This window comes from Tympanuchus pallidicinctus, unplaced genomic scaffold (assembly GCF_026119805.1).
Source record: "Tympanuchus pallidicinctus isolate F22 unplaced genomic scaffold, pur_lepc_1.0 scaffold3, whole genome shotgun sequence".
In the NCBI taxonomy this organism is placed as follows: Eukaryota; Metazoa; Chordata; class Aves; order Galliformes; family Phasianidae; genus Tympanuchus; species Tympanuchus pallidicinctus.
The window spans coordinates 27,359,620-27,374,175 of NW_026294747.1; the positions used below are offsets into that span (position 1 = coordinate 27,359,620).

Here is a 14,556-nt window from a genome sequence, read left to right on the forward strand (position 1 = left end):
GCAGGACACAGCTGCAGGCAGATCCGGAAGCAGGTGTTTCTATGAGCCCCCTTCTAAGACTTGCAAATCGCAAACCTCAAGCAACCGTGTTAATTAACTACTTCCATTCACTATAAGGATACAAAAGACTTTTTAAAAATGAAAACATTGTCCTATAATTAAAAGTAGATAACAGTGTTCTCTGCCAAGCAACAGACACTTTAAACTCATTTTTATGCTCTTTAAAGCCAGTAAAACAATTTTACTTTGCTCACATCTTCAGGCAGCAGTCACATCTTCACCCTATCCTTTCCTCCACAAGCAGCAGTATAGGAGACGAGAACATAGATGTTTGAGGAGAGGGCTATTAAGAATTTAAATATGGCATGATTTTCTCCTTTTATCACTGCAGATCTGGAAGCCTTGGAATGTGTAAGTTTTAAGCATCTCCTGATCAGCAAAGAGCAAGCCTTGCAGAGCTATCTCAGTGCAAAGTCAGCAATTCATTAAGTAATTAAGAACACAATAGTGACAGCACAGCAATATCACATGGAACTCGATCCCTGTCTGCAGGCATTTCACATGAGCAGTAAGCAACAGACGCTTCTACTGATGTAATTAATCTATCCCGTACTATATTAACGAGAGAAAGACGTGAATGTTTATGATGAACCCTTCTAATTAAGAACCCCATGTGAATAGCATGCATCTCACCCCAGGGACTTTATCTTAGCCAAGAACTCAGCTTGAGGATAGGACTCAGCTGCGTGGCTAGGTGAGCACAAATCACAGTGACGTGTCCTCCTGTGAGGCCGAAGCCAATGAACCATCCCTGGACAGCTCTTTGCTGTTCGCCTCATTCAAGTCACTCATTAGGAGGGCCTTCACCTTGCAGTACACAAGCTGTCACACTTGCCATCAGAGACCTGAGCACTCTCAATGCTGCATTCCAAAAACACATCAGGAAGAGAAGCACCATCCCTACAGGTGAAAGCATTCTGGCACTGTACATCAGTTGGGTACGTTCATCTATTTTCCTTAACCCACCATCCCTTCTCACCACCCCTTCTCGCAAATGACCCATTGCTATTCACACATTCTCTGAAGCCCCAGGGAAGCAATGTCAGTCAAGTGTCCACTGAGAAAGATGTCCACAGCACACGTCAGAGCAATCCATGTAAATCAAGACTTTAACCTTTCTGTAAAAGATGCTCAAGGGCTTTCCAGAAATGTGTTAAGTGAAGTGCACCAGACAGGTATCTCAATACAGAAAAATATTTACCAGAAATAATAACTGAAGCATCATAGTCTTACTGTCTCTGGACTGTTCCCCCTCTACAAATAAATTAACTAATAAAGGGTAGAACAGATGATGCTACAAATCTGCAGCTTTCAGCCTGTACATCCCTATTAGACAGATCCTTGGGTTCATGCAATATCTAGCTCCCAACTAACGTGACATTACACACTAAGACATAAGTGTAGCAGCCAGCATCCCAGTTCCTAGAGCAGAAAGCAGCACTTGCTGTTTACTGACCTGCAGAAAGAAATCTGGCTGCCTAACAGCTGAATCAGATGGCAAGAGCCTCTTTCCCAGGCAACAAAGAAAATATTCAAGAAAAATCATCCTCTACCCACTACTCTCTGCAATTTTACCATTAGGTCATGACATACAGTCAGGTCTCTTGGTCATTTAACACAACATGAAGGGCTCCACTGACCACGTATCCCCTGCCTGACTGAGGACAGCCTGTTGGGTTAGCTGTGGAGGAGCAGGCAGCAGTCCTCTCCTCCTAAATCTCACATCTTTCAATGAGGGAATGTGACTCCTGTAGCAAAAGCAGCCAGCTCTAGCCCAATTATCTTGAACCCTGCTCTATGATCCCAGCATCTGTAGGTTTCACAGTATTCAATCTGGCTCTGCACACACACTAGAACATTGCAAAAGCATGTTAAACAGTCAAACCATGTGAAAAGATTCCAGAGACTAGACTGCTGCCATCCTCTCTTCTTTCCCCCAACTGAAGACTCTTGGTTGAAGTTTGCAGCACATAAACTGCAAGTGCTGAGAGCTGAATGTTGGCTTCTCCTAAACATTGCATACAAAGCTGCTTGCAGCTATAAGCAGCCCTCATGGGGTGGCACCTTGCTGCTGCCACAGTGAGCAGGTCATCCATCTCCCAGCATAGCTCAGGGCCTCAACTACCCAGCATTACTCACCAGCATCACAGGGGAAAGTGCCTGTTCACCCATTTCGAACATCCAGTCACCCAGCAGACTTTGTCCATGCTGCCCAGTCTACGTTAGTTACAAAGCCCTCCTGACAAAAGCTGGGGGGCAGGAGCAGATATACTGCTTCAGGGGAAGTAACAACAACCAGCTGAACCCACACCTGCAAAATTCTGCTCTCATAAAAATGAACGCTGCAGTTTGCATTTGGCTGTGAATAACCTGTGGCAAAAAGCTATATGCCCAGTCACAAGGGGCTGCCCATTATACCTTCTGCCTTGTGTCACTAGACAGGAGTAAGCATGCAGGATTCACAGTGCTGTTATCGATCTGCTTAAAGAACTCGTTGGCACAGCAAAAAACAAGAACCACAAGTGCCAGGAGCACATTCCCACATGAATGCACTTTTTCTGCAGTGAGCCACTGGTCTGAGGCACTGGTTACAGATGTCACTTTACATTAAGGTCAACAAAACATGAAAAGCCTCACTTTATGAGGGCAAAGCACAGAACTTAACTTTCTGAAGGTGGAACTGGGAGCATGACAGGAGTCCTACAGCTGAGGCAGCCCCTGAGCCCTGTGCCAGCAGCCAGCATGCAGGGGAAACTCGGCCAGCACATAGTTTAATGATTAACATTGTCACACAAAGGAACTACTTCTAAGCTTTCCAGCCTGTCTCCCCACTTTAGCAGCTTATTCTCAAATGCTCCTTCCCTCAGATGAACAGCGGAGAGAAGTGTAACCTGAGTTGGTACATGGAATAATTGAGGGGGTAGAACATCCCTGACCCACCCCGTCATGGGCGGAATTTATTTCCACCAATCTGCCACAACCCTGGCAGGGCACGGATAACAGAATCACAGAACCATTAAGGGTGGAAAAGACCACTATGACTGTGTAGTCCAACCACCAACCCAACACCACCATATCACTTAACCATGTTGCCAAGTGCCCCATCTCCATGTTTCTTGAATGATGCTACCACCACTTCTCTGGGCAGCCTGTTCAATCACAACAGGCTTTAGGTGACCAGAAATGATAGGGGTGAGTCCTTAAAGACTGCAAAGACAAAATGTGAAGCCCAAACAAGGGCAATGTGTAGGCAGCTACAACAGCAGGACAACCTGAATGTTAATTGTCCCTGGATGGCAGCCTGAATCTACTGCTGAGATACTTAAGTCCATGTCAGCACACAAGACAGTATCCAAGCTCTCTTGACTTCACTAGTATTTAAACTGGAGTTAATTACCAGAGGCATGCAGATTTGAATAATGAATGCAAACTTTCTTTCTATTCTTTCAGCAAAGACTGAGGCTTCACCTCAACTCCAAATCAGGTAAGCTTATCTCCAAGTCTCTCATCTCTGACCTGAGCGAGTCTTCCCCATCCCATGCTGAGCAGTCCCATCCTGACCTGCCCCACAGCAGGTGTGATCCCTCACTGCAAGGTGCTGAGCCTACGTGGCTCCTAAAGGTCACCAGTTGATATGCAGCAACCAAAATCCATCTCAGCATAGCTGCATCAGATACTCCTGCTGAAAATGATATGGGAATTTACCTTGGGGAGAAAAATACTGATGACTAACAGCAAGTCCTGATCTAACAGAAGCATCTTCCATTCAGATTCAAAACTGGAAAGCTAACAATTCCTTCTAATGATTCAACACAACCTTCTGGCAACATGCTTGCTCACAGTCCTTGCCATGGAGCAGTGACAACCACAATTAATGCTTCACACAGGGCTGCATATAGCAGCAGGAGGTGTGTTTCTGCTGGAGTTATAACCGTGGTAGTGGAAAGCGAGACAAAAAGATTAATGATGGAAGGCGGATCTCCAAACCTTACTTACTCTTAATGAATGTGTCACAAGACTCGGTTGAGCAAATTCCTGGACATTTAACAAATGCTGTGTGCTGCATTATTTCCTAGTTTCTCCGATTCACTGCTACATAAACATTGGAGGTCAAACAGTCACCCTGCACGTCTGCTCACTAGCACTGTTTCATTTACAATTCAGATGTTACAGCTTTAGATTCTGCTGAAGTGCAGCTGAAGGAATCAGGCACATCTGTGTACCATGTTTTCTGAACACTCAACACAGAGCAGCACTGAGTGCCTCCGGTACACTCATGAGCTCAAATAACGCCTTACAAGAGTCTCAGGGCACTGGAGGCACAGAAGAGCAGCAAGGGGACCCTTTTGCCCTACAGCTGCTGGTCCTGCCAGACACCTTCTGGGAGCTCCTAATCCTCCACACATGATGCATGGACACAGGACCAGGGAGCTGATACAGCCAAGCAGGTCCTAGAGCAACCCCTGCAGATCCCACTGGGATGGGGGCACAAGAGCTAAGGGAGCGCTTTCTAACCATTCTTCTGTTAGCGCTCACAGCAATGCTAACGCCTGTTAATCCATCCCCAGCCCTTTGTTAGGATGCACCTTAGGAGAGACTAGGCAGAAGCAGAAAGCAGACATTGGGCATTCTGATCCTCTTTAAACTCAATGCCACAGTTCTAATCCTCCAACTAAAAAGAAAGAAGAGAAAAAATAAGACGGTCTGTGACAGGTTGGGAGGGCTAAATCCCTGTTATCTAGGACATCAAGATGGAAAGGGCTCAGCCACACACACATCCCACGCCTCTGGTGATGCTCCTACAGAAGAGCATCTCTGCCAATCTCCCCACTGGAGAGTGACATCTGGTGAGCCAGCTGCCCTGGGCTACCAGCAGCAAGACGGCTCTGCGTAGAGGCACTGCCACACTGAAACCAAAGTGCTACAAACCCCGGGGTGCAGGGGACAGCAGGGCAGGAGCAGTGCTCACCATAAAGCAGAGCTGCGCAGCCCAGCGGCTGAACAGCTGCAGAGAAAATGTCACACAGCCTGCATACCATTCACTCTGCCAGGTGCAGTCATTTCCTTCTTCACACTAGGTATCCCTTCAACTCCAGCACACCTGTACTGAAAGTGAGGCTTTGAGCCTTCAAAAATTAAGAAATAATTTACTATTAGCACTTTCAGTAATGCTAGAAGCTGAGTGATACAAGGTGATTGGCAGGTGTTTCCTCTACTACCCGATGTGGCTCGATCCATGTCCTGCACTGCAAGGATAGTGCTGTTCATTGCCACTTGAACCACCTCCTCTTGGCCCACCCGGCATTGCAGCCTGGGATGTGTACCTGTGCCAACATGAGCCAGCAGGTCTGTCCTTGCATCTCTTTCACACGCTGCCAAAAGCACGTGCTGGGGAAACCCTCTGAGGCAAGACATTCCTCTGAGCACCTCATCCTCTCCCAATGGACCTTCTGTGCTAACCACAGCCAATTCTGAGGAGCACCAATTTCCCTGCCCTTTCCCAGGTTACTCAGCCAGCACAGTCTGAAAGGCTGCAAGTGCTCAGCCAGCAGGCACAGCACAGCAGCTGGGCACCCCAAGGCACAGCACGGCCACACTTGGACCACCCAAACAGAACGGACAGGACAGGCACAGCTTTGCTCAGATTTGCTCCAACAAGTGCTGAGGCTCAGTACCTGATTACATTAACAGTATTGTTGCAAACCATTTATTTTATTTCAATTTTTAATGCTCTACACAGGCCCAAAGGGACAAGTTAAATACAATTGTTTTCTACTGTTTAGGCAAATGGCATTCCTGCATTTCAGAGATAAACATCATAAATAAAATATGAGGCTTCCAAGCTGCCACTGAACATTATTCCAGCAGTGACATCCCCGGGGAAGCAGTCATGCAGCGATCCCTTCCCAGGGTGCTCACCCACTGCCATAGCTGAGATCCCATGGAGAAGCACTGCAAGGCCTGAAGTGATATTTTATTCTTCGCATCAGGATAAAATAATTAAGAGAACTAAGAGAGCCTAGAAAGTACTTCAGCTTTTTAAAACCATGCAATTCACTGTAATTTGCCCAGGATCTGAAATGCCATGGTACAGGCACAAGAGTAGGCTTCTCATGGGCTCGCTCATCCAAGAGACGTGATTAATTTTTTCCCCCAGGAAGAGAAGCAGCCAATTGCAGAAAATTGCTGAAATAATTTTCCAGAGAGCCATAAGTCACATGAGTCAGCCCTGCCCGCAGTGAGCCCAGACCTGGGCTCCAGATCATCACTCGCGGGGAGAGGAGGAGACTGGGAGCCAGCCGAAGGCTGTGGAAGGCCAAGGGACCGAGCAGCACGCAAGGGATGCGCACGCTCCTCTTACACAACGCTGCTGCCATCGTCGATTAGCTCAAGTCGCTTGGCTACCCCGGGGCCGAGGGCCTTGCACAGGACAGCCGTTGGAAGCAGCATGTTCCCCGGGCTGGACAGGGGCAGAGGGCAGCGCCGCAGCCCGACCGATGGGGGAGGGACGGGCACCGAGTGCCGCCTCGTACGGCAGGCGGAACCTGTCCTGGTGCCTCGGGGCTGTGCTGGGGGTGCCAGCCCCCCGGGCCAGCGCTGCCACAGCGCAATAGAGAGAAGCTCAGACATCGCGGGACCGCGCGGCCACCCCTCAGCGCAAGCAGACAGATGCAGGTCAGGAGACGACATTGCCACCGCGCAGCGCTGCTGTCGGGCACGGCAGGAAAGGCCCCATAACACACCCTCTGTCTGCGAGCGCCTCGCGGGCACCCGGCTACAAGTCGGGTCAGGAGGCAAAGGATGAGAATTTCTTTCCGTTAAGAGGTTCCAGGGCGAGCCCAGCCGGGATGCAGGATGAGTCGCGGAGCTTTGCTACCCCGCGCTGCAGCTCGCACGGTGCTGAGCCGCCAGCGCTGCCCGGGCAGCGCGGCATCCAACACGGCACCGCGTCCTGCCCCACGAGGCGGGAGGGCACGCGGCTCCGTGACACACCGCATCCCTGAGAGAGCGAGTAGAGCAAGCAACAAAAAACAAAACCCAAACAACAGAAGGGTAGGCGGGTGAAGCGGAGAAATAAAAGTGCCGGAGCGAGCTCCAGAAGAGCGGGGCTAAGGGCAGCGCCCGGCATACAGAGGAGCTCAGCCCTTGGCCCGGCAGCGGGACAGCGCTTTGCTCGCGGCGGGCCTGCAAGGAGCTGGGGGCATCGGGAGCATCCGCGCGGCTGCTCCAGGCTGCGACGCGCGACAGTAACACCCTCAGTGTACCAGGAGCATCGGCTCGGGGAGACTTAGGAGTTTCCGCATCGGCCGGGAACGGCTCCGCCAGGCCGCTTCTGCCCCGGGAGAAAGCGAACACGGAGCTCCCAGCCGACCCAGCCGAGGGCTCAGCCCGAGCACCTCCGCGAGCACCGCTCCGCTGCCCGAAGCCGCCCGTCCCGCTCCCCGCTGCCATGGTTACGGCGAGGAAGCCGGAATCAACCCGAAGAGCCCCAACTCCGCCCGCCCCGCTCGGTCACTCACTCCGAGGGGCACGGCGCTTTCCTCCCGTCGCGCCTCCGGACGCCCAGCAGCCCGCTGCCCTCCGCGGCCGCTACCGCCGGCGGCCGCCGAGCGCGGCTTGCCGTCCTGCCATAAGTAGTAGAAAGTGCCCAGGATCCAGGCTGCCGTCAGGATGGCGATGGCATTGGCCCTGATCCTCCTCATGCCGAGCGCCCCGTGGGAGCCGGGCTGCACCGCCGCGCCGGGTAAAGGCGGCCGCGGGCGGAGGAAGGCGGCGGCGCGGAGCTCCCCCGTGCGCTGCGATGGAGCCGCCCCGGCCCGCCGGGTCCTAACGCGGCGCCCCGCCCTCCCGTGCCCGCCCCGCCCCGCGCGGGTCCTGCCGCGCCGAGTAGTGCGAGAGGCGCGCGGCTCCTCGGCGGTGCTGCCGGTGCCCTGCCAGGGGCGCTGCGGAAGTGCGGTCGCTCAGCCGCGCCTGGAGCGGGAGAAAGCCCCCGCCGACGTTTTACCTAAGCGGGCCCCCACCCCGAGCGTGGCCGCGCTGTAAGCGGCGACGCCGCCCGCGGATAGCGGAGGCGGCCGTACCCGCAGCAGCCCGGCGAAATCTCGGTGCCGCCTCTGACGCAGGCGTACGATGAACATCAACAGCGATAATATTGCGCCGCTGACTTTCGCAAAAGCATCGGCTAATTTCAATAAACGCCCCGTTTTCCGGCACGGGTGACCTGAGAAACATAATTCTAATAAATGAAACAAATCAAGATTGTGCGAAACTCACGCAGTTGCGGCGCGGTGCCATCACCGCCACCACCGCTGCCGGGTTCGGCTGTTACTCCCGTGCTGGAATTTTCAGCCTTAGTTTCTGACCGAGGCGGCTGTGGGATGACACATCCACGTTTGTTTGAAACGTGAACGTAAGGTCTGTCTGGACACCGGAAAAGGCTTAAAGAAAGATACCCAGAGTTTAGCTAACAGTGCCTAAAGAAAACCCATCACAGGGGCTGGGGGCCTGAGCGAGTCCCTCAGCGCTGAGGAGCGCAGTCGCACCCTCGACGGGCAGAGGCTCCATCTTCCCGCCTTGCCCCAACCCGGCAGCAGAACTTTCTTACAAAAGCCTTTGCAGCAGATCCTAGCTATGCCATATGGGTGAAAACCGGCCCCAGCTCAGGGGTTTCTCACCAGGCTGCTCCTGGGGAGCTCCTTCTGCATGGGCAAACGTTGTAACAGGGAGAATAAGGCAAAACATCCCTCTCTGAGCTTGTTGCCATCGGTGGCTCCTTCCTTCCCCTCCGGACCCTCCCTGGGCTGGACACACCTTCCCTGGTGAAGCTTCTGCTCCCTCTGAGCAGGGACAGTGCTTCCAGGTGCTCAGTTATGAGGAAGAAATGGGTCAAAGCGATTGACCTTCTGAAGGACTCTGAGCTCAGCCCTGACTTCAGCCCAGGAAACTCCTGGAAAATTGAAAAGAGAGGTGTGAGCCTCAGAATCCTTCCCCCATAGTGAATGAATGGCAGCTCTGGCGGTCTGAGCACAGCAGCTCATGTGCTCTTTACCGAGACCCACACGGTTCCTCCATGAACCTTCAGAAACGTCAGCTTCACTGCAGAGCCAAGGTAGCAATGTCTGTGCCACCATCCAGCACTGCATGGCTTCAGAGGAGAAAAATGTGCTCTGCATTACTCAGCTGAGCTGGCCAGATTCCTAAATTGCCCCAAACACTCTCCTCGTCTGAAAGAGCTTTCTCATGCTGGTCAGAGGGTGTGGGTTTCTGGCAACCCATATTACTGTGCCTCTCATCATCTGTCACCCTGCACATCCTTGGCCTCAGCCACCACCACGAACACATAAGGTATACATGAGGTCTGACAGCTCATCTTAACCGTGGCCTGCAGCCACTCATCTCCACAGGCACTATGAACAGCTCAGACAAACTGTGCCCCCAGGAGTGGCTCCATCCTTTATTTATTCTGCTGCCTGGACACTAGTGGCACAGGGGATGGATGATTCCTGCCTTTAACAGAAGATGTGGTGCCTAGGATGGCACACATGCCAATGAAGGACGGAAATGCCTCCTGGCCTTTGGTTACTGGCCGATATCCAAGCAGCACGGTGGCAGAGGGCAGTGACCCAGGGCAAAGTGAAGTCAAAGAGCACACAGCTGGGAACTGGGATTTGAACTGCTCTGTATTGAACTCTACTGGTAAACATTCTTTTAATGCTATTTAAGGACACCATGACCTTAGTTATCTTCGTGAACCTTTTTGTTAATGAAAATGAGAACAGCAGAATTCTCAATAAGATGTAATTAACTGTTCTACAACACATTTGTGCTTATCAAGAGAAACATCTGCTGAAGGCTAACCTTGGCCAGGGCATCTCCTCTGGCAGTCTGAAGGAGCCCGGCGAGTCTTCATAGAAGGTGACCTGGGACTCAGGACTCCCCCTGGGGAGGAGGTGCTGTTAACCCTCTCTGAGCCAGGTAACTCACTGCAGGAGCTGCACAGCTGCAGGGCTGGGCACAGCCTTGGAGAACACAGTGGTGTTACCTTCACTGCCATTCCTCAAGGCTGCTTTAGCAGAGTCAGGGCAGAATGAGGCACAGAAAATGCCACAGAGTCATACGCACACAGTGAGATCTCAACCGTGAAAAAGAATAAATATTTAAGTAGAAATAGTTACATATTAATCCAGATGATTAAACTAGAAGACCCGCTAACAATCGGCCTGACCAGCTTTACAAGTGACCTAAGTTTTCATTCTCCCTTCTACTGTTCTCACCATCTTTTCTCATCCCTGTCCATGTGCTTCTCTTACTTGCTGTATCTGATTTTTTTCTAGGACAGAGATTTATTTCCCACCTTTATGGTAAAGCATGTAACTCTTTTATTGTGCTCAGAATCAATTAGCAATGAAATCCTTTTATTACAATCTGATGACTATTTGCTCTCCTTTATTGGCAGCACATCACAGCTCTGACTGTGACCTGAACAGCAATTTAATCCTCATAGAAATTCTAAGCTTTTAAGGCTCAATATAACTATCAGGTTGGTGCTTATAACAGCCCTTTTAGCAGCTTGCAGTGCTCATCTGGCAAAGTGATGAAGTTCCTGTCTCTCGCTACAGAGGAATTCCAGACAAAAACACTGCAGTCTGGGAAGTAACCCATGAAAAATGTCCTACCCAGTTTCTCACGCATCCCTTAAGAGAGGGAGCAAACTGGGTTCAAGTCTAGTGCACTGAAATATGCTTAGTTTTCCTTAGAGCCAAGCAACATACTTATTTTTGAAGCTCCATCACTCGAAATAACCTGAACAATTAACAGAAAACTTTTCAAAACATTTCAGTCCTGGCACTGAGCATGAGAAAGCCCAGGCTGAGGAGGAGCCAGGAATGAGAGCCATTAACCTGGCAGCCTAAGAGGCACCGCTGTGCACCAGACTGCCTCCATGTCCAGCCAGGGTCCAGACCATGTCCAGTGGGGAACCGGAGAAGCCAAGAGAAATGGTGGAATCCAATGGACATCAGGAGCAATTGTCCATCATGTTAAGCTGGAAAAAAGCAGAGAAATCCTAGATGGTTGTGCTTTCCAGCTCCCTGAGCTGACAGGCAGAAGGATTTGTAGATGGCATCAGCACTGTGGCCGCTCACAGGGCAATGCACAATTGTCAGTTGACATTGTTTCTGACTGGAGACTAAAAACCACAACCTGAATCTGGCGGTGTTCCTTTTCATTGCATTAAATAGTGATATGAGTTGTCCTGATCTTGCACACACACACCAGTATCTCCTTCTGGAGCTTCCACAGAAACCAGCTCAGTCTCATCATCTCTACTTGGTATCTCCACATCGCCAGCCCTTTCTGAGTCCTGGGGCAGGCAGATGGGGCTCCTTGAGTTTCAGATCAGGTCCCACAGAGAGCAAAGTGAGATCTGAGGTGCAAACCTAGGGGCAGAGACTTCCTCTGAAGCTCTCCAAGATCTGGTGTCTGAGGAGACAGAGCCATAGAGAGCGCACTTGACATTAGGGAGTATCTATTAAAAAACATCCCAAAGGGCTGCTGGAAGTAGCAGCATTTCTACCTGCTACTCCCTATGGGATCTGCTAATGGACCCGCAGTCTATAACCTTCCGCGTCTGTTGGCAGCAGAAAGAAACTCTGCATTTAAGAAAAATGACCCCTTGTTTCTCTCGTAATTACCTCCTGAACCTGAACGTGAGGGTTGGCAACAGGGAGCTGCCGCTGTGGGAACACAGCAGCCAGAAAGTGAGAAATGGGGGAACTGCTTAAGCCACCACATACAGAAGTGATACTATTTCATCTGAGAGCCTGCATGTCTGCAGAGACGCTCAGCACATCGGTGCAGCTTTTTCAGATGCAGAGATGCATCATCACTCGTGCAAATGCATTTCACACACTCAGACCTGTTTTTCAGAGTAATTGGAACTTCCAGCAGTCACTGACTGTATCTTCTACTGCTGGCTGAGGACAAGGAGACCTCTCCCACAGGAGCTCAGAACCAGCACGAGCCTGACCATTTCTGTTTGAAGGTCAGAGCAAGATTAAAGGAATGTGCCATCTCCAGCAAATATGTATAATGGCTTGTGTGTGCAATTCCTCTAGAAATGTGCCTGCTGCAATGCATTTTTCTCCACAGAAAGAAGATGAAAGATGTTGTACGTGACACTCATAATCGTGCTGCTTAATGGAACACTAAAGAACACTAATATGTTATTTCATCACAGTGAAGCCCACACAGACAGAAGCAGCGATATCAGTAGCCCCCGGTCCTGGGTTTCACAGCTCCGTGCAGAGCTTTGTGCAGTCTCAGCCTCTCAGGAAGCACACTGCCATCCATCAGTGTGACACCAACCTTTAACGCTCCATAGCTTTGCTCTTACTGCTTCAAATCTCAGACTCCACCATCACAGCACCTCAGCCACACACCGAGCTCTCGTGCACCATGTCCTTGCCTGGCGGCCCCAATCCCGTTCCTCCATGGATGGGAGGAGCTCAGCCCTACCCAGCACAACTGCCTGAAAGGAGGTTGTAGCGAGTCAGGGGTCAATCTCTTCTCCCAGGTATCTAGATGAGAGCTAACAATGTTAAGTTGAGCCAAGGTAAGTTCAGGATGGCTATTAGGAAGAATTTCTTCCCAGAAAGGGTGGTAATACACTGTCACAGGCTGCCCTGGGAGGTGGGGGAATCACTGCCCCTGGAGGTGTTCAAGAAATGTGTAGATGTGGCACTGAGGGACGTGGTTAGTGGCAAGGTGGGGTTGGCTGACTAGAAAATTGTACAGGTCTTTTCCAACCTTAATGATTCTGTGAAAAGTAGCAGGAACACAAAGGAAACACAGCAGAAAGAAGGCAACGCTCCTAGAGCACACTGAGGAGTGCAATCAGAGAAGGGGAATGGACACGAGGTTGTCTTTGGGAAGCAGCTGTGGCTGAGAACAGGTGTCTTGGAGGGGTGTTTGGGCTCTGCTGAGCTGGAAGAATGGATTTACTTTGATGGGTTTCCAGCCCTCAAAGACTGATATATCTCCACAAAGATGACCTAGGTCAGCGTATTTCATCTGGCTTATCTTTTATTTTACGCTCTCTCAGCATCACATCCACATCCATCTCCAAAGCCTGCTGTGCAGTTCCCCCTGCCCTGAGGCTTGTTCTGTCTGGAGACAGGCAGCTGCTCAGACTGTGGTGGTAGTGGTTCCACTTTCCCAGCTCCGATCCCCTTGATGCTACCTTCACTCCATCCCTGAAAGAGGACTTTGAAGCTTAACTTTAAAATTCAATTCCCATATGCAGATTTTCCAGCTGTCCCTCCTCTTTGCATCACCCTCGAGGACATTCCTTCCTCTTCCAGTGTTTGGAGAGAGACCAAGCTTTGGCTTTGGTTTGTTGCACAAGAGAGAGATCTGATTTCACTGAATTCTGCTCTGAAGAGGGGTGAGAAGAGATAGCCACGTTTCATCTCTCCCACCTGGGGCAGAACACACTGCAGCTAACAATTTTCAGGGAATGACCTGAGACTAAGCATGACCTTCTGATGCTAGCAAGGGAAAACCTGCTTCTTCTTAGAGGATATCAATGACAACATTTGCCAAGAGGAGACATGGAAAAATATGAAGAAAAAAATTTAAAAATGGATATTTCCAGTGAGTGGGAAAGGAAGATCTGTTCTGCTTCTCAGAAACTCCCAGCTGGTTTCTAAGGATCCAAGCTTCCAGAAGAGAGCCTTGTGACACTCTGAAGGGCCAGCATTCCCCCACGGGAGCTATATTAAGGAGAAACAAAGAATTTCTTATATTGATAGCACACGCTTAGGGTCTCAGTGACAGGCAAGCCAGAGGGAACAGGAGCAAAAGGCTGAACCATGAGGACAGTGGTGACCGCAAAGCGGAGGAGCTCAGCCCCAAGGACTGCCCTCCTGCTCCTTGGTTCCTTGGCAGATGGCTCACCCTGGTGTGGTGGTACTCCAGCACCTGGTTCCTCTGCAGGTTCCTGTGTTTGAGGCTGCTGGGTACAGAAAGGCTCCAGGCTGCTGGCAGTGCATAATTGCATCCAGCCAAGAATCTGTGGCAGGGATTTAGATTTAATGCCTTTTATTCCCCATTTTCAGAAAATACATGTATTTACTTACTGCATGTTTTCACTGCTGACAGAAAGAGGAGCTTGTTGATACACAAGCAATGCTGCTTTAATATACTGACAGCATTAAAGCAGTACAACTCCCCCAGGATGGACACAGCTGCTGGATCTGAGGTGTTTATAGCACTGCAGTGCCAGGGGAATGAGATATAACCACATAACAACCTCTGTACCACCCCCACACCCCAACAGTGTCAAATCACATTCCAGTTAGATAAGCAAATAAAAAGTCTATCAAAAAATCCACCCCCAATCAAAACAATAATTAGCATGTAAACAAAATCTAAGCATGGTTACAGGAGAGGTGATAAGGACCATGGGTTATTTGTGTCCCCTTTACATCATTTCTG

The 14,556-nt window shown here is 50.4% G+C and overlaps 1 protein-coding gene across 1 annotated transcript in view; it reads right to left on the reverse strand.

Annotated features, from left to right (window-relative positions):
- GALNT16 (polypeptide N-acetylgalactosaminyltransferase 16) overlaps window positions 1–7,856 on the reverse strand; it is a 56,616-nt gene extending 48,760 nt beyond the window's left edge. The window contains exon 1 of the mRNA XM_052696892.1: window positions 7,581–7,856. Within this exon, the coding sequence (XP_052552852.1) occupies window positions 7,581–7,763 (183 nt within the window). The 5' untranslated portion in view covers window positions 7,764–7,856. The remainder of the gene's footprint in view (window positions 1–7,580) is intronic.
- Between the last annotated feature and the right edge of the window lie 6,700 nt (window positions 7,857–14,556).